Source organism: Meriones unguiculatus, chromosome 1 (genome assembly GCF_030254825.1).
Source record: "Meriones unguiculatus strain TT.TT164.6M chromosome 1, Bangor_MerUng_6.1, whole genome shotgun sequence".
NCBI classification, from domain to species: Eukaryota; Metazoa; Chordata; class Mammalia; order Rodentia; family Muridae; genus Meriones; species Meriones unguiculatus.
In genome coordinates this window covers 135,147,294-135,168,586 of record NC_083349.1, presented here as the reverse complement: position 1 = coordinate 135,168,586, position 21,293 = coordinate 135,147,294, and the positions used below count along the sequence as shown (strand labels likewise).

The 21,293-nt window shown below is 37.3% G+C and overlaps 1 protein-coding gene across 6 annotated transcripts in view; it reads right to left on the bottom strand.

The window, feature by feature from the left end:
* Crppa (CDP-L-ribitol pyrophosphorylase A) overlaps window positions 1-21,293 on the bottom strand; it is a 310,932-nt gene that overhangs the window by 169,767 nt on the left and 119,872 nt on the right. For 5 of the 6 annotated variants that reach the window (XR_009585522.1, XM_060367216.1, XM_060367208.1 and 2 more), the window contains 2 exons: window positions 15,004-15,096; window positions 14,477-14,569 (listed from right to left, as the gene is read on the bottom strand). The exons of the other annotated variant lie outside the window; for it this stretch is intronic. Coding sequence is in view for 4 of the 5 variants with exons in the window: in XM_060367216.1 (XP_060223199.1) it covers window positions 14,477-14,569; window positions 15,004-15,096 (186 nt within the window). In the remaining variant the exon portion in view is untranslated. The remainder of the gene's footprint in view (window positions 1-14,476; window positions 14,570-15,003; window positions 15,097-21,293) is intronic. 6 annotated transcript variants of the gene reach the window in all.

Sequence of the window (21,293 nt, the reverse complement as noted above, 5' to 3'; positions counted from 1 at the left end):
TTAGTTAGAAAAGATATATTTATAAAAGTTAGAAAATGTCCTTAGATTCCATTCTGTTTGCATATTCTGTTAGACCATTACTGTTCCTGGGAACAAATACCCCATCCTTTAAAAGGATTAACAGTAGGAAGGCATTTCTATGAGAATCCTTTCTCTATACACCACCAGTTACATGTTTATCACAATTAATCTTCGTCAGCTTCTATCTCACAACATAAACTTTCCGTTCACCATTTAGCCATAAGCAAAACTCTAAGATGATAGCAACACAGAGGATTCTCTTTATTCAATAAGAATGACTTAGCATTCCTCATCTTTGTGTTAGAAATTAATTCCTTTATTACCGCAGTTGTAAAAGGCTCCAATGGTATTCTTTAACCAGTATTTATCTAGGTTTTATTATTGACTTAGGCAGGAAATACCTGAGACTTACTGTATTAGCACAAGAAAAGAATTTGTAAAACTTGTACAAGTAATTCCATTTGTGCTGAAGTGGTATGCAGGCAAGAAAGAGAAATCCAATACATTTAAATGAAAATCATAAATGCTTAACATGGAACACAAAGGAAATATTTCAAAAAGAGAAGCAGACGTGCTCATGGAACTACAAAAGCAATACAACTGAGATTGCACAAGAGGTAGGAGTAAGGGCTCCCGAAGGCCAGCCCATGGCTGCCTCCCCAGCTGCAGCAATCATCACGAACAAGAACAAGAATCAAGAGACCCGAAGCAGACAGACTGAACAACATAGGCCACAGTAGAGACAAGAGAGGTAAGGCAGTCTTCTTCACTTGTTGAGTAAGAACTTATATCTTGAAAATGCATTACTTCAGACTAGGAAGGACAGGGTTAACAGCAGAAAATGTACTAAGTAAGCAGTTAAGTAAAAGGTGAAAATTTTAAAAAGAAAAAGATCTGTCTAGAGTCTGGTTGGAAATCTAACAAGATCGTGTATTTTTATAACTTAAATTCAAGAAAGGCCACATGACTGTGAAGCTAAAATAAGAAGCCATTATACTTAAAAGAAGGCTCTGCCCTCTTTTCCAGTTGACATTTGTTCTTTATTAGGCAGGAACATTGGATACATCTATGTGTATATGTGTATATTTTTAATCTTTTTCCATTATTTAACACATTCATGAAAGCATCAAAGTAACAAGTGTATATTTTGTACCGCATACTGGCTTGACTCTGCTCCTGGTGCTGCCGCTGTGGGTTGTGGAACCTTCTGGAAACAATTTCCATCTCTGTGACCAGTTCCTCACATGTAAAGTATCAATTGTCAATAGCAGATGGTTTTCTGGACTTTTTAAAATTATTACATTATTTGCTGACATGTTCAAATATTAAATATTTAGAACTATCTTAAAGGACACATATTCTGATCTGTTCTATCTAAAAAACTACTTCCTACAAAAAAATTAAACTAGGTTTAATGCCTTTGAAGGTTAAATTATGTTTTACAACACTAAAATTCCACCTAATACTTTATAATTTTTTTGCAAGAGTGAACACACAAAGTTTCCCACCTCTTATAACATAAAAAAACTGTGGAAACTGTCAGTGAAAGTGGAGCTCCTGTATGAGACAGAACTATAGTAAATTAATTTTCTATTAGATAAATAAACACAGATTTACTAAGTAATATTGGAAAACATGCTCTACTTCGCAAGCTTGAACTCCCATTCACAAATGTGTTGAATACTTTTCCAGAATTTTAAGAGCTAACCATCAATTTGGTGCTTAAGTGAGTCATTCTTACATACTAAAGAATTAAGCTTTAAGTCATATTCTGTCTGGGTTGGAGAGACGGTTCAGCTGTTAAAGGCTAGGCTCACAACAAAAATCATATGCTGTCCACTATTTGAACGATGTTTTGTGGAAATACAGCGTGGTAAGATAGAATTCCTATTGAGCTTTTTGGACATAATATGTGAAACATGAGGGTTTTACAAGATCATTTTTATATAATCTTGACTAGAATACAGATATTGGTAGTACTGCCTCCTAAAATCTCTTTTCCTCACTGCCCAGAAAAAATCAATGGCTCTTTGACCATAAGCCTACACCTCAGTTCTCAGTCTTAGTCTCTTTGATTCTTTTTTCCTTTAAATAGAAGTCAATAATTTCCAGGGTATTTTAAATATTGAATTTACTTTTTATGAAATTACTTTTGATCTTTTCAAATGCTATGTTTCTAAATATATGTCTGCTGTTATTGACAAAGTAAACAAAAACAAAACAAGAAAATAAAAACAGATAACTGTATGTGTCCCATGTTCATAGTTTTATATAAGAACACCGTGAAAAGAACTTTCAGAAAACCCTCCAACAAGAAACTGATGAAGGAAGTCAAATCCATGTGGTCCTCAACTTAGACTATCCATTTGGAACATTCCTTTTCTACAAGGTTGTGGCAGCAATCTTCACTTAACAATCCAACACTGAATTTTGATCTTCTTGACTGATGCTAACATACTCGCTATGATACTACGCAACTGAGTGTCAGTGTCCTGTTAGCTACACTGTCATGAGAGAAAAGCAATTACATACTCCACAGTGTGAGTCACTAAACAACAGTGTTGTGGAGGTCACAAATGTCAATTGTATTTTCAACATAAGATGGGCTTCTCAGAATGTATAATAGACCAACGGTAATAAGTTGCAGAGCATTTTTATCATATAGTCTAAGAAGACACAAAGAACAGCATTTCACTCAGGAAAAAAAAGTTGGCTACCTTATAGGCTAAACTAAGCAATATAAGCTATCTTATTTGAGGAAGGAAAATAGCCAGTGTAATAAACAATGGCCTTTGTTCATAAACAAGATGATAGCCAAAAGTAAAGGGAAAATACAAAGAAGAAGTATAACCACCCCCACCAGGGCAATGTTCTCCCTATTCCATATTAACAGAAGGAGGAGATGCAACAGGAACTGGATACATCACAGGTCATGGGCCAAGTGATGCAGGAGCAGTCCTGTAGGCTGAGGTGTAACCCAGGAACCTGAAGCTACAGATTCCTTACAGGCACCAAGAAGAGGACACAAAATTGCCAGGCAAAGGACAGCACAGGAACTGAGAAGTATACTGTTGAGCCAGGTAGTGGCTGTGCCAGGACCATGTAATTAACACATTGTGATGGTTGGATAGAAAATGGCCCCCATGGGCCTCATAGGGCGTGGCACTCTTAGGAGGTGTGGCCCTGTTGGAGTAGGTGTGGCTTTGTTGGAGGAAGTGTGTCACTGGGGCAGGCTTTGAGATCTCAGAAGCACAAGTCAGCCCTAGTGGCTCACTGTCTCTTTCTGCTGCCTGCAGGTCCAGATGTAGAACTCTCAGCTACCTCTCCAGCATCATGTCTGCCTGCATGCCATCATTCTTCCCGCCATGACAATAATGGAGTAAACCTCTGAACTGTGAGCCAGCCCCAATTAAATGTTTTTGTTGTGGATATAAACATGTTTTTTTGTTTTAATCCTAGGTGTGGGATGTGGGGCTGATTCAGATGGTCCATAACAGCAGACTGCCTCATGTAGGCTCTGAGAGGAGCTCTTTAGCAGCTGCAGGTAGTTTAAATCTGAGAAATCTAGACAGAGAATAAATGCCAGAGCCCAGAGTATGTGGAGCTCTGAGAACGAACAAGGTTGCTGCTGCTTTCCCACTGCTCTTGGTTGCTGTTGTTGCAGAGAGAAAGTTGGAGAGTTCCTGAAACAAGGATTGGACTAATTCCAAGAAACCTGATGACCCTAACCAGCAGGAAGCAGGTAAAAGAACTGTGTCTCCTCTCCCACTAACCCTTTATCTCTCCTACCTGGTGTTGGGGTGTTGAAAGGGGTAGGGGTGGAGTAGGGAAGAAAAGAAATGAGAAATGTAAATAGAAGAGTTTTTAAAAAGTACAGCAACATTTTCCTTTATAAGATCTGTTGTGGTCTGACAGACAGTGGTGGTGCACTCCTTTATTCCCAGCACTTGGGAGGCAGAGGGAAGCAGATCTCTGGGAATTCAAGACCAGTTTGGTGTGCAGTGAGTTCCAGAACAGCCAGGGATATGCAGAGAAACCCTGTCTCCAAACAAGCAAACAAGGAGTTGCCATGGTCATGATGTCTTCACAGCAATAAAATCCTAACATACATGCTCCTTATCATAAACTATATGGAGACCATAAGAGTGAACAATAACAGAAGAAGACAAGGCCAGGATAGGACAAACATCTCTAGATGAAAAAGCAAACAACCAGGCCTATAGGGTCACATTAGTATCCAACCTTCATCCGTATAATCACCCAACACAAGCAGAACAATAATGGGTAGAAATTAACTCAAATAAACATTTCCTGATGACTTCTGGGGAAAATCCAGGACAGTCCTGACGCCTGTTGAAAGCTGAAGAAAACTCAACTCCAAAGTACTTTGTTTGAACTCCACTGTTCTCTAAGAGGACCAGAGTTTTTTTTCCCAGCACACACATCAGCTCACAACTACCTGAAACTCCATATTCTAAGGGATCCAAAGCTTTGTACCTCCTAAGGCACTTAATACACATATCCACATACACATTCACACACACACACACACACACAAAATACACATAATTAAAAATAAAATAAATATTTAATAAATCAAGAGGATGTAAATAAACTTCTAAATAAAAAAATATGAAAGTACATCTAACGGAATAAAAAAGACAAAGGATATGAAAAGGAACCCCATAAAGAAATTGAAATACTAAAAATCAATTGAAATTTTAGAAATGAAAAATTCTTTGAGTCTTAAAAATAAAAGATGCTCAGTAGAAAACTTTCCCAATACAATATATCAGAAAAGGACAGGCATATGGGACATCTTTAAAAGGCAGGATTTATAGATCATGAGACTAGAAGGAGAAAAACTCCAGGGAAAAGCTGTCCATACTAATCAATAAAATTCACAGTAGAAAAATTCCAAATCTTGCTTGAAAAATAAGCATGTACATTCAAGAGGCACAAATAAGACGAGAGAAGTACCTCTCCATACTATAGTCTAGCTAAAACCCTAAACATGGGGACAAAATAAACATACTGAAATTTGCAAGATGGATGGACAAAGCCATAAATAAAATTAAGCTCATCAGAATTACAGCAGACTTCTCAAACAAAACTCTAACATTAGGAATTAGTTTAGAATTCAAAGCTGTAAAGACAATAGTTGCTAACCTTTATTACTATCTATACCAAACTATTGATCATAATTGTCAAAGAATAAACCTTTTCCTGATAAACACAAGCTAAAAGAATTCATTACTATTAAGCCAGTGCCACAGAAGCCTCTAGAAGAAATGCACTTAAGAGAAATATAAACATATGTGTAATACTATAGGAAAGAATAAACTAGACTAGAAGAGTTAAATATGCAAATCAGAAAGAGAAAATAGTTAACATTACAAAGTCAACAAGTGATAGGAAAACATACCTTTCAATGAAAACTCTTGAATGCTAATTGTCTCAATTTTCTAATAAAAAGACACAAACTAGCAGATTGATGTTAAAAACAGTATCTACTTAGTTGTTGTTCAGAAGAAAGTGTTGAGGGCCGTGCAGAGGAACAGCAAAACCGCTTTAGAGCTCCTGGAATGAGGCCACTGGTTAGTGCCTCAGAGAGGAAGATCCCCAAGGACTACATGTTCTGAGGACTTTTTGCTGTTATGGAGATTGCTCTACTTGTTGCCTTTGTGGTCACCACATCCCTCATAATATATGAGCTGTATGAAACCTCCAAGGGGGCTTCCAGCCCCTCTCTGGGCAGTATCCCTGGCACTCACAGTAACAGTGCTTGATCATTTTCTGGCAATGCTGCTGGAGCAGATTAATAATTCAACCACCACACTTTACAAAGAATTTGGAAAAAAAAATGGATTGTTTGTAAAGTTAGGCTAAGATGTTTTTGTCAGTGGCTCTGATGTAGAAAATCTTGAGGAACCGTTTGAAGTTCAGAGAGTTACAGTGTTTGTAGATGGGCTAGGGAAACTTTCAGGTCAGGGGGCAAGAACTGTATCAGCTCAGTTAGCACTGGCTTCTGTGACTCTCTCACCGAAGATGGACTGATAAGCAGATGAGGATTAATTTCTTGTACCCGTTTTTTTTTTCCCTCAGCTTCCTGATATGAATAAATAAAAATTGTTAATGAGTAGATGTGCACCTTGAGGATTTAAAGTAGAAACAGCTGATTGTTTTCATATAAAAGTTTAGATTTGTGATTCTTTTAAGAATTTTATAATGTTACTTTTTAAAATAATGGCTTCTTCCTTTGTAAACACAAGTTGTAGCAAGCCAGTAAAATAAAAACTAGCTGAAAAAATTCACCTTGCTTGCTTACCCGTTATAAGTTGCTTAGTTTCAAATGTATGTAGGTTCTTGGGAATAATTTGGTTTTCACCAATAATAAGTGAAACATTTAATCATGTGAGGGTATTGGGGAACATTTTTTTCTACACATACTCATTGTAATCATTCACTTAAACAAAATTTGAATGTAACCACATTGTGATTTCTGTAATGCTTGAAAGATTTTGCTAAGATATATAAGTTGTGGGAGAAAAAACATAAGTTGTTGGAGCTTACTCATTTGATCCAATATGTTTATGTGTACATGTGTCTATATGTAAAATGGTTGAAGCTTGCTCTTTGGAATTTGTTGCATCCATCCAATGTACAAATGTATACATTTATGTATGTATTTATGTATGTGTATGTTGAAGATTGTTGGAACTTGTGGAGCTTGTCTTGCTTCATATATCGTGTGTGTGTGTGTGTATGTGTGTGTAATTTACAGAACTTGAAAGAACAATTCTCAATTTCATAGGGAAAAACAAAAAATTCAGAATTGCTAAAACAATCCAGTACAATAACAGATCTTCTGAGGCATCTCCTTTTCTCTATCCAATAACTACCATCAGTAGCAGCCCCCATTGGTTACAATCAGTTTTGGCCTGGAGAATCAAGCTTCGTCCCCTCAGGAAAAAAGTTGTTTACAAGCAGTCCTGGCCCCACTCACTGAATATGACATGCTCAGATTACCCTGTGGTGTCAAAACCCGCCTTACGCAAGAAATATACCTTGTCTAAAACACTTACTTATGATAGAATACAAATGGAATACCAACACAAACAGATGCAAAGAGTGAGCAGGAGTCACTGTTTTAATATCTGACAAAATGGCAATCTTAGAAAAGATATCAAAGGTTACTTCATAAGTTAAGGGAACAGAAGACAGGGCTCAGTGGTTAAGAGCACTGGCTGCTCTTCCAAAAGTCCTGAGTTAAATTCCCAGCAACCACATGGTGGCTCATAACCATCTGATGCCTTCTTTGCGCATGCAGACATACATGCAGATAAAGCACTCATACATAAAAATACATAAATATATAAATCTTAAAAATAAGATTAAGGAAATAATCCATCAAGAAGGTACAATGACTCTAAATATATATGCAGCATACCTGGACATGAACATTTGATGAAACAAAAATTTCTAGATATGAAGACATAATTAACTGCAACACAGTAATGTTGAGTTGGTGAGTGACTTTAATAGCCCAATCTCATTAACAGATAGGTCATTCCAAAATGAAGCAAGTAAAAAAGCATCTTAATTAAATGACATCTAGATCAAATGGACCTGACAAATATCAACAGATCATTCTATGTAAATACTATAGAATATACAATCTTGTTAATACCTCATCCAACTTTCTCTAAAATAGATTATATAATATAACACAAGGCAAGTTTTAGCAAACATAAGACACTCACAACAATATAATATAGTCTACCTGATTACAATGAAGTAAAATTAGAGACCGCTAGTGAGAGAAATCAACAACAGAAGATTGCAAACTCACAATATAGTATTGAGTGATGAGCGGATCATCAAGGAAAACAAGACAGAAAATTGAAAATTATCTAAAGCAGATGAAATCACAGGCATTGCATATCAAAACTTGTTACGTACACTGAAAGCAGCCCTTAAAGTGCTAAAAGTACCTATGTTGACAAGTAAGAGACAGATTAAGGGTTTAGAATATCTGACAAAATGGCAATCTAGAAAAGATAAGAAGCCAAATTCTAAGTTAGCACATGAAAGAAATAATAAAGATTATGGCATAAATTAGCAAAATGGAAATGAAACAATACAAATAATCAATTAACTAGAATTTTTGAAATACTAAAAATAAAAAAAAAAACCTATAGCCAAACTACCCAAAAGAAAGAGAAGACCCAAATTAATAAACTTAGAGAAGTAAACATGACAAGAGATACCAATGAAATTCAGAAAATCATGAGGATACACTTGGAAACTAAAATACCATTCAACTGGAAAATGTAAAAGAATTGGATGAATTTCCATACCATGCAGCTTACCAAAAATAAACCAAGATGTTATAAACAATTTAAACAAATCTATAGCAAGCGATGGAATAGAAACTTCAAAAAAAAAATCTTCAAAAAAATAAAAGTACAGCGCCACATGTATTCACTGCTGAATTCTACCAGATGTGTAAAGAACTAATGCCATGCTTCTCTAACCACTTCACACACTAGAAAGGGGAACAACACAACCACAGGTTTTATGAAGCCAATATTATAGATATCAAAACCAGATAAACACACACCAACAAAAACAAAACTGTATGCCAAGTTCCCATATGAACACAAATGCAAAACTCTCAATAAAATACTTGCAAATCAAACTGAAGAACACGTCAAAAAAAATCATTCATCTCTCTCAAATTAACTTCAACCCAGAGATGTGAGGACACTTAAATATACAAATCAATAAATATAATACAGCACATAAACTGACTTAAGTATAGAAATCACATGAGCATGGCTTCGAGAAAGACCAAGATCCTTTTATTATAAAAGAGCTTAAGAAATGAGGAAAAGAAAGAATGTACCTCAATAGGGTAATATTCTATAAACAATAACAAATCTACAGTCAATCTTATGCTAAATAGGAAAATCTCAAAGCACTTTCACTATAAAACTCAGAACCAGAGAAGCCTGTTGACTTCCTCAATCTTATTCAAGAGAATGTCCAAGGTTTTAGCAAAGAATTAAGACTAGAAAGAAATAAAAAGAATACAAATGAGAAAGAAACCAGACCACATGATCTTATACATTACAGACAGTAAAGTTTCTAACAGACAGTTCTTAGAACTAATGAACACTTTCAGCAACAGAATACAAAATTCAGTAGCCTTCATGCATACCAATAATAAATGTTCCAAGAGAAAAATCAGGCAAGGAATTCTAATCAAAAATGCTTCAAAAATAATACCTTGGAATAAACCTAACTAAGAAACTGGAAGACCTCTATAATGAAAACTTTAAAATATAGAAGAAAAACAATCTAAAAAGACACTACAAGATTTCCTATGGTCATGGATTGGCAGAATTAAGATGGTACATATGCTTCATTATTGGAAACATTCTATAAAATTCCAATGACAGTGACATTCTTTGTAAAACTGGAAAAAAAAGTAAAATTCATGAGAAAGCATAAAAGACTGAATAGCTAAAGCATTTCTAAATGGAACAAGAAAAACTGTAGATAACTACAACTCCTGGCTCCAAGATATATAGTGTCATGGTAATTTTTTAAGCAGCAGTTGGATAAACACAGACACACAGATGAACGGAGTCAAACAAAGAGCCCAAAAAGAAGTCCACACAGTCCATCAGCCAAAGACACCCAATTGTTGAGAAAGGAAAAAAATGTGAATAATTGTTTTGGATATATGGAAATGCATACTTACAAGAATATACTTAGATCCCCTCCTCTTGCCCGGAATAGAGCCCAGCTCCAAATCCAACAAAGATCTTAATATGAGATGTGAAGTTGTTGGAGGAAAATGCTTCAAACTATAGACACAAGAACTTTCTCAAACATATTTCCCAAAGAATTAAATCAGTCTCAAAAAGACAAATGTGATGTTTTCTTTTTCCCTACTTTGGATCCTAGATTTTGTACAGATGCGCAAAATCATACAATATTTAAGAAATGAGAGGAGAGGCACAACTGCCTGAGAGAGAAAAGAAACTAATAGGAGTTGGGAGGAGTAGGGAGAAAGAGAAGGAGTAGGATGAAGCTAGTTATGTTATATGAAAATATCTTATGAAACAATATTATGTACAATGCATATACACCAACACAAAAAAATAGAAATAACTGAAAGGAGAATTCAAATATATTCTTACATAATTTTTGAGAAATAACTAATTTAACATGTATCTAAGACTTTTCTTGCTGAATTTCATAAACTTCCTAAATTTTGAAACCTTTTACATGTACTAATCTGTAACAGAATATTTTCTTTCAGATAGGGAATATTCTCCTGGTGAGGGACATGCTTATTATCTGACAATGTGTTTTTAAAGGTCATAACTAAAAGATTTATGAAACAACAAATGTCAATCAAAATGCACACAAATTCATGAAAACATAGCACTGTGAACTATTCTACCCAATGTTTTTCTATTTTTAATGCAAGCATGTTTTAATCAACTAGCCAATATTAACAACAACCTTTGGCTTATTATAAAAGTATGTAGTTAAATATACCAAAATGAAGATTTTTATCTTGATCAAAGAAATGCTACCTCTCATCACTGTGGAGTGGGGGTGTGGCCACTTGATCCCACTGGCTGAAATGCCACCAGCTTTTGATAGTGGCTGCACAAGGAAGAGTCAGGTGCTTTCACGATCTGACACATGTAATGCGACCACACAGCAGAGCTGGCCACAAGATGAGTTGGACAACACAAACTGGACCCAATGGGAAAAGAGGAAAAAGGGGGTAGAAAAAAAAAGGTAGAAAGGGATGGGACAATCCAAGGGTGGTCAGAAGAGGAGTTAAGAGGATGAGTATATTCAAAATGCATCAGATGGATGGGAATTGAGCATTTTAGCAAGAGTCCTCCCTCTTGATTAGTTTCTTTAGGTGTACAGATTTTAGTAGGTTTATTCTATATTATATGTCTATAGGAGTGAGTATATACCGTGTGTGTCTTTCTGCTTCTGGGATATCTCACTCAGGATGATCTTTTCCAGATCCCACCATTTACTTGCAAATTTCATGATTTCCTTGTTTTTTTATTGCTGAGTAACATTCCGTTGTGTAGATGTGCCACAATTTCTGTATCCATTCCTCCATTGTGGAACATCTGGGTTGTTTCCAGATTCTGGCTATTACAAATAAAGCTGCTACAAACATGGGTGAGCAGATGTCCTTATTGTGTACTTGAGCCTCTTTTGGGTAAATGCCTAGGAGTGGTATAGCTGGATCTTGAGGAAGTGCTATTCCTAGTTGTCTGAGGAAGCGCCAAATTGATTTCCAGAGTGGTTGTACAAGTTTACATTCCCACCAGCGGTGGAGGAGGGTTCCCCTTCCTCCACAACCTCTCCAGCATGTGTTGTCACTTGAGTTTTTTATCTTGGCCATTCTGATGGGTGTAAGGTGATATCTTAGGGTCGTTTTGATTTATATCTCCCTGATGACTAAGGACGTTGAACTCAATCCCTATCCAGAAAGGCAAAGAGGATGGACATCAGAAGAAGGAGAAAAGAGGGAACAAGTCAGGAGCATGACACAGAGGACCTCTGAGAAGCTCTGCCCTGCCGACTATCAATGAAGATGCTGAGACTTATGGGCAACCTTTCGGCATTGTACAGGGGATCTTAGGAAAGAAGTGGGAAACAATAAGATCTGGAGAGGACAGGAACACCATAAGGAGAGCAACAGAACCAAAAAATCTGAGCACAGGGGTCTTTCCTGAGACTGATACTCCAACCAAGGACTAGGCATGGAGCTAACCTAGGACCCCTGCACAGATGTAGCCCATGGCAGTTCAGTCTCCAAGTGGGTTCCATTGTAATAGGAACAGGGACTTTCTCTGACATGAACTGATTGCCCTGCTCTTTAATTACCTCCCCCTGAGGGGGAAGCAGCATTACCAGGCCACTGAAGAAGACAATGCAGCCACTCCTGATGAGACCTAATTGACTAGGATCATAAGGAAGGAAAAGAAGACCTCCCCTATCAGTCAACTTGGGGAGGAGCATGCATGCAGAGAGTGGAGGAAGGGAGGGATTGGGAAGGGAGGAGGGAGAGAACCACAGGGGGGATACAATGTGAATAAAGTGTAATTAATAAAGAAAAAAATAATTTCAATAAAGCTGTCAAGGACGTAAAAAAATACAACATATGAAGTTCTCAAATAGTTAACAAAAATATAGGAATCTAATGCAAGCTTATTCCATAATAAAACTAAATGTTATCAATACATTTGAATTTGCCAATGTTAGCCAATATAAAAACAAATAAAGGAAAAAGAAAGATGATGAGCAAATAGATGCTCCAGAACAGTATTTTGAAATCAAGGGTTTAATAAAGGATTTTAGAAAACTAAACTTACCCAAAATGTTTTAGAAAAAGGACTACTTGAAATGAAACCTGTCATAATATGCTGTTACACAATATCCACATGATTACATAAAAAGTTAGGAAGAAAACAAGCTTTTTAAAAGAAAATAACAAATTTATTTTATTAAGTTTCTTAGTTCTTTCCAAAATACTTTATTTTTCCTCTTGTCCTTATGTGGAAACTTTGTGCCCTGCTTCAGCTAGATCTTAAAGTAGAATCTGCTTATCCATGCCAGATTATCCTAAATAATAAAATCTCCAGCATTAAAGATATCCTAACTCCTCTGAATTTAATTAATTACATAATAAAGACATGTGCCAAATCTAAATTAAAATCCAATCCACTATACAAAGAACTCAAGAACATATTCCTTGTTCCTTTCAGTGCATAACTTCCTAAATACTGTCAGCTCAAGCTGATTGTCCTTTTTGATGACCAGGATTTTTCTGTATCTACTTGACAATATGAGAAAGCAGGAACCTCATCTTTACTAATCCCAGTACAAACAATTACCCCTTAAAACAACCCAGGACTGATGCAATGGCTCAGTGGATAAAGGTGCCAAGCATGAAGACAGGAGTTCCAATCCCAGGACACAGTGGAGGAGAAAGTTAACTTGCACAAGTTATCCTTTAACCTACATGGGCATATGAATCTACGCTCATATACATGCTAATTATCCTCCAAGTTAGGAGAAGTATAGAACTAACATTATTGTAAAATTCAATAACATGACTGTAAGTCTAGATAGGTTATATTTTAAACGTTAAAGGATAATATATACATATGTAGTTTAGGAGTTTATAATATAAACAGAAGTATATAAACATATACATTTTGTTGCTGAAATGATGTGGTATTAGAGGTCTCTGAAGCCTTTCTGTCCACTTTGTTTCCTTCTAACTTAAATTTCTGAAGAATCAATCCAAAAATATGCTTTTGCTTTGATTTTTAATGGGGCTTTCTTTATTTAAATGACTGTAAATTCCAAGACTAGACAAAAAGGCACATGGCCATTTTTATACACAGGTATTCTTTATTCATCACAAATATGTTCTAAAATTATAAGTTATAGTGAAATACGTATTTTTTCTTTGGACGAATGAACTGCAATAGACAGGAAATGTAACAAGATTTGCTGGAGCCCATGCCCCAGTCACCATCCCCGTGCTGGCAGGAGCAACCTGAATTGCCTCATCTCCATGTGCTGTGATCACCCAGGGCTAGTCCGCCCCTTCCTGGCAAAAGTGTAAAGGCTTACAAGGACGGTTCAGTGCTGGCTAAGGAGTGTGTAACAGCTATCTAATTTCATTTGAGTCCACCTGAGGTGAGTCAGCCAAAAGCATGTAAAATTGGGATTATTTCATTCTCTTTCAGACACTTATGAAATTTTTGACTGATATCTGAAAATTTAGAAGGTTGTCATCTGTGCTGTCATAATCTGCCATGCTATTGAAGTCAAATACTTACAGGAAAAGGAGACTGAAGGTAACTAAGCAGAGACACTTGACCCAAGTATTTTTACAATTTAGCTTAATTAATTAAATAATTAAGTATGTGTATATTTTACAAAACAAATATACAAATAAACACATCTTTGTTTGTATATGAATGTGTAGTGTGTGTGAGGTGTGCTGTGTCCAGGCCGCTTTTCTTCAGCCACTTACTCATTCTACCTATACTTCTCATGGCACAGAGAAGCCGCTGCTTCTGCTCTGTTCACAGAACACCCTAAGACCTTAATCATTAGCTTAACAACTGGTCAACATGACTATGTATTTTGCTGTGTTGATGAGGATAAAGAAATTGATGGCTAGTGGACTCATCTATTTCTCCAATGTCATAGAGCCACATGACCACAGCTACAAAGGTAAAAGTCAGTGGAAAAGTTGGTCTATGAACCCTGAAGTCTTCTGCAGGACGCTCTCAATTGAATCCAATCTTTTCCAGATCGAATCATTAGGTTATCAAGAAGAAGCAGAGGTTCAGTGAGAGGAAAACTACATTTATTCACTTACCGAAATAACAACTACAGGATACAAAAGGGGAAGGCTGCTCTCTTCAAGCGTGCTCAGTAGCTTCCGCGTTTCTTGAAAATCAGAAGACACAACCTCAAGGACAGGAAAAGAAGAGAAAGTGAACAGAAGAAATTATAGAATAGAAGCTGACACATGGGGAGATGAACTTTACATGATACTCAATGTATTTATCAGAACTAACCATTAAGCTACTTTAAAGATGCACATAATTTATGCATATTAAGATTTCAGCGATATCCTGGGTTGAACTTATTTCATGTTATCTACTTTATATATAGAAAATTAAAAATACTGTCTATGGAAGTAATACTTGCATCTCAATCTAGGATTTGGGTTCAGAAAATAATGCTTTCCTATGTGAAATGGTAAAAACCACAATTTTAAGGCACATATTAAATAGCACAACTAATCTCTCTGTTGTACATGTAGGGGTCCAGAGGCCCCTTCTGTCTGACATTGTATGCTTGGGTCTCAAATGCTTCCAAACAGGTCTGTTTGCTACTTACATTCACACAGATGAAACTGTAGCATTGCCCTGTGATGAAGTTCCGAATGTCTCTGCCCCCGTGACCCACGACTGCGGACATGACTGTAACACACTAGGAGAAAAGCCACACCAGAAGACATTAGCCACCGAGCAATCTAGACATACAGACCAACAGGACCATAAGAGGCGTTATGACAAGCCAGCTGATCAGCTCCAAAGGCGTGGAGCCTTGCAGCCTGTAATAAATCCACGCTGAAGCTTACCAGACTCCCACAAGAACAACACTGGAACTAATCCACGAACAATGTACATTATTTTGAAATACAAAGACATAGGCAAACAATTTGGGGGTCCAAGCAAGCACTCGGGAAGGAGCCTGATTTATGTTTTATGAAGAATTTATTACAATGGATTGAAGTTCAGGGGCCAGAAGAGAATGGCTGAGCAGGCTGTGGTGGGAGGACTGTAGGGCCTGTTAAACACCACAGTTAAACAGTAGGTTTCATTCTACCTGAAATGACTTAAAGTGAGAAAAGCAATAAGAAATTATTACAGTGACGTCTATTAGAGGGAAACAGGAACTGCACTTGGGCAGTAACAACCAGGAACAAAGACATTGCCAAAAAATCCTGCCTTCTTTTTTTAAATTTTTTTTTATTAATTACAGTTTATTCACTTTGTACCCGACATGTGGCTCCCTCTCTCATTCCCTCCCAATCTCACCCTCCCTCATCTCCTCCCATTCCCCTCCCCCAGTCCACTGATAGGGGAGGTCCTCCTTCCCTTCTATCCTAGCCTATCAGGTCTCATCAGGAATGGTTGCATTGTCTTCCTCTGTGGCCTGGTAAGGCTGTTCCCCCCTCAGGGAGAGGTGATCAAAGAGCCAGCCACTGAGTTCATGTCAGAGACAGTCCCTGTTCCCATTACTAAGAAACCCACTTGAAGACTGAGCTGCCATGGGCTACATCGGTGCAGGGGTTCTAGATTATCTCTATGAATGGTACTTGGTTGGAGTATCAGTCTCTGAAAAGACCCCTGGGCCCAGAATTTTTGGTTCTGATGCTCTCCTTGTGGAGCTCCTGTCCCCTCCAGGTCTTTCTATCTCCCCCTTCTTTCATAAGACTCCCTGAACTCTGCCTAAAGTTTGGCTATGTGTCTCAGCATCTGCTTAGATACCCTGCTGCGTAGTCTGTCATAGGCCCTCTGTGGTAAGCTCCTGTCCTTTTCCCTTTATATACCTTCTTCTGAGGTCCATCCCATTTGCCTTTCTGAATGAAGATTGAGCATCTTTCCTAGGGTCCTCCTTCTTGCTTAGTTTCTTAGCTTCTTCAAGTGTACAGATTTTAGCATATTAATCCTATATTATATGGCCAATATCCACTTGTAAGTGAATATATACCATGTGTGCTTTCTGCTTCTGGAATACCTCACTCATCATGATCTTTTCTAGTTCCCACCAATTGCCTGCAAATTTCATGATTTTCTTGTTTTTAATTGCTGAGTAGTATTCCATTGTGTAAATGTACCACAATTTCTGTATCCATTCCTCTGTTGAGGGACATCTGGGTTGTTTCTAGCTTCTGTCTATTACAAATAAAGCTGCGACAAACATGGTTGAGCAAATGTCCTTGTTGTATACTTGAGCATATTTTGGATATATGCCTAGGAGTGGTATAGCTGGATCTTGAGGAAGCGCTATTCATAATTTTCTGAGAAAGTGCCAGATTGATTTCCAAAATGGTTGTACAAGTTTGCATTCCCATCAGCAATGGAGGAGGGTTTCCCTTTCTCTATATTCTCTCCAGCAGGTATTTTCACTTGAGTTTTTGATCTTAGCCATTCTGATGGGTGTATGGTAAAATCTCAGGGTCATTTTGACTTGCATTTCCCTAATGACTAAGCATGTTGAGCATTTCTTTAAGTGTTTCTCTGCCATTCGATACTCCTCTACTGAGAATTCTTTTTTTAGCTCTGTACCCCATTTTTTAATTGGATTACTTGATTTGTTGCTGTTTAACTTCTTGAGTTCTTTATATATTCTGGATATTAGTCTTGTGTCAGATTTGGGTTGGTGAAGACCCTTTCCCAGTCTGTACGCTGTTGTTTTGTTCTGTTGACAGTGTCCATTGCTTTACAAAAGCTTCTCAGTTTCATGAGGTCCCATTTATTGATTTTTGATCTTAGAGCCTGTGCTGTTGGTGTTATGTTCACGAGATTGTCTCCTGTGCCAATGAGTTCAAGGCTCTTCCCCACTTTTTAGTTTAGTGTCTGGTTTCATGTTGAAGTCTTTGAACCACGTGGACTTTAGTTTTGTGCAGGGTGATAAATATGATCTATTCGCATATTTTTCTACATGTAGCTATCCAGTTAGACAAGCACCATTTGTGGAAGATGCTGTCTTTTTTTCCATTGTATGGTTTTGGCTTCTTTGTCAAAAGTCAAGAATCCATATTCAAGGGTGTCCACTCTGTCCGTATCTCTTCAACATAGTACTTGAAGTCCTAGCTAGAGGAATAAGACAACTAAAGGAGAGAAAGGGGACACAGATTGGAAAGGAAGAAGTCAAAGTAGCACTATGTACTGATGGTATGATAGTATAGATGAGGGACCCAAAAACTCAACCAGAGAACTACTTCAGCTGATAAACTCCTTCAGCTGATAAACACCTTCAGCAAATGGCTGGATACAAAATTAACTGAAAAAAAAAAATCAGCAGTCCTCCTATATATGAAATACAAAGGGCTGAGAAAGAAATTAGGGAAACTACACCTTCCACAATAGCCATTAATAACATAAACTACATTGGGGTGACTCTAATCAAGCAAGTGAAAGACCTGTTTGAAATACACTACATGTCTCTGTAGAAAGAAATTGAAGAAGAGAGCAGAAGATGGAAAGATCTCCCATCTTCATAGATCAGTAGGATTAACATAGTGAAAATAGCCATCCTGCCAAAAGCAATCTACAGATTCAATGCAATTCCCATCAAAATACCAACACAAATCTTGAAAGAACAATTCTCAACTTCATATGGAAAAACAAAAAACCCAGAATTGCTAAAACAGTCCTTTACAACAACAGATCATCTGGAGGTATCTCCAGCTCTGACTTCAAGCTGTACTACAGAGCAATAGTAATAAAAACTGCATGGTATTGGCATAGAACCAGAATGATCGATCAATAGAATCACAGAGAAGACCCAGAAAAACTGTCTTTTAAGAGGTACTTCATCTAGGTGTGCTGGCACACAACTTTGATCCCAGGACTCAGGCATAGATGTTGTGGATCTGTGTAAACCCCATACCAACCTTTCCATCACAGTGAGACTCTACCTCAACAAAAAAAACAGTGGTAACCTTAGACCAGCTCTAGAAGGGACAGTATATCAACTATTAAAAAAAAAACTTTCCCAATAAAATATTTCTTATAACTTGGCATTCTCTTGCTCTGAGTTTTTCTTTAATTATAAACATGAACTATTATAAACATGAAAAATTATTGTATAGGATTCTTTTATAAAATCTAGCTGTTATAAGGTCCTAGAAACTCACATCTTATGGTTCATTCCTGCATTATATGTGTCACACTTCACAATCTATGTTTCTAAATTAAAATGCTGTTCCCTACACATGGAAACACATGTAGCCTCAAGAAACCCACTCAATAGCATACGTTTACTGTTATAAACTACAGTATGTAGAGAGGTAGAGACAGAAGAGGGTAGAGACAGAAGGTTTCAAGACCTAGCAATGGATTAGTTCACTGATAACTCTTAAGATTTTATTTCCATTTAAAATTTGTACTGAAGTCTAAGTTCAAAGAGAACTTTGATCTTAAAGAAACAAAACCAAGCCTTCCCTGTCAGCACAGACATAATCAGAACTCCCATTATGTATCAAGTTTTACCAAGAAATCACATCTCCTAGATATCACAAAGAGTCAGTAAAGTGTTCATGGACCTCTCGCATATCCAAATGATGTAGAAGGCTTCAGCAGCTCATTTGCTCCAGACTCTCCCATGGTGTTTGTACAGTGGACCACCTCCCATGACATCTATGCCTTTCCTCCTGCAGACTCACTTAAGGTTTAGAGAGTAAGAACAGCGATGCCAGTCTCCCTGGAGCACATATCCAAAACACTCCCAGGTCATGATGATACATCTCCCATGTGACTAAATGATGAGCTGGTTTGTCCAGCATCCCTTGCATGAGGTTAGACTTCTGTAATATCAGGATGATTATAATGGTTCTACTGCCAGGCAGCGACTAATCTACCTGTGATCCTCTTGTAGGAGCTGCATTTCAGAGAGCAAGCACTGTCCTCCTATTCTTGCTACTGCAATGTCTGTGGGGAGCAAATTATCTTTTCACAGAGCCTCTGGTCCTCAACAGGATCTGTGGTACTGTGTCAGGGTAAGACATGTGCCTGGGAGCTGATTCATTTCTCATTTCTCTATTTGCAAAAGGATCTGTTGTCGGTTGCTCTGTACACCAAGCAAGGAGGCCAAGTGGCTTCTGGGGAATTCTCCCTGTCTCCATCTCCAAGCTCACAATAGAACACTGAGATTACAGCTGACTTTTTGTGGGTTCTGAGGATGTAACCTCAGATACTGATGTTTGCACAGCAAGCATCTTGCCCACTGAGCTGTGTCTATGGCCGTGTTTTATTGAAGAAAAACTTCAACCGTGTATATTCCTTGAGCTTTTTGTTTTGAATTCTAAGAATGACTTTCCTTGGAATGACTTTTTTTTTTTTCATAAATTGGTGCGTAGTAACCATTCTGTCTAAAAGTCACATTCTTCCTACTATTTCTTCACTTTATCTCTCACTCATCCATTCTCCTCCTACCACTGTATTAGCTAGATTTCAACACTGAGTAGATTTTCACACGTGTCATCAGTGATAGGATATTTGAAATTCTCTTTCCTCCTGTCTTTATAGCTGAGGGTCAATCAGACAGGAAAGGCTACTCCTGATTCGGATTTCATCTGAAACTTACAGGTGAGATTCCATCAAATCTGCATGGCCTTTCTGGGGACTTAAATGTCGCTCAGCATCCCTAAGTTTTGCTTGCTTTGATGTTTTACAGCAAGGGGGACTCTGAGGAACTCTTCATGTTAGAGACCCTGTGGAGAACTAGTAGCTTTCCTATTCAAGAGATTTCTTTCCAGCTCCCCCCTGGCCTCTGCTCTACTGTGCCTCAGGATCTCAACCTGTTCATTTAAATGGACACCTGTTATACTGACCTGTGAGCTCAGGAGGAGGCATTTTACATGACAAAGTTTAGAAGTCCCATCATGTCATGCAGGAAGATGCACAGTGGGCTGGAGGATGCATGTCAGGAAGCCAGTAAACAGAAGAAGAAAAGTAATCACTGTCTCCCCTGTCCCCATGTGTTAATCATGGCCTCCAGTGTGAAAACTCTGCCTGGGTTTTAGCCCCATTCCATAACCCATGGTCACCTCTCAGGCTTCGGGGAAAACCAGCACTGCCACATCCAAAGCTATGCCTTCTTCTCTCAGGTAGCTCTAAATCCAGCCCAACTGGCAGTGAAGAGTAATTGTCACATTTTATTTCTTATGCTTGTGCTTTATAAAAAGGGAACTGGACAGAAGAGGATTTGCAAATAATCTTCACACTATCATTTTTACTTGGTTGTCACTTTTTAAATATTTTAATATACTATTCAACTTTTATGTTGAACATCCTGAAATCTATTCCTAATATTGAGAATATATTAAGACTAATATGCTTTAAACAGTTCCATTTGCTAATTAAGAACATGCACTTTTATCCACATTGCATTTTATGTAACTCCAATTAGATTAATTCTAAAATGGTAAATTCATCATAAAAGTCCTCTATAATCTCTTTATAATCCACTTATTCAAAAACCTAACCACCAACTCTGCTCTTCAACACAAAGATTTGTAACCTTGAAGGCCGGTTTCCTTCATTATTACTGACCCTGGGCTAATTCTTACTGTGACAGAAAGAAACTATATGTATTCTGTGTATTTATTAATGTCTTAAAGGTTTGGTTTTTTTTTTCATATTGGTTAAACTTAATTAGTAACTGCTAAGTCAGCATCTTCTTTTAGAACATAGGATATAGTCATGTAAAACCCAGAATTTTGCTGTAGAATGGTAGGTATTTAACTGGTATTAAAATATATTTTCTCAACTATTTGATTAATTTAAAACTCCAGTTAAAATATTGCACCATTCATCAGATAAGATACATATATACAAACAGTATTTTACGTTAAATATAAGTGCTACATATATGAATACAGACATGGGCTAAAC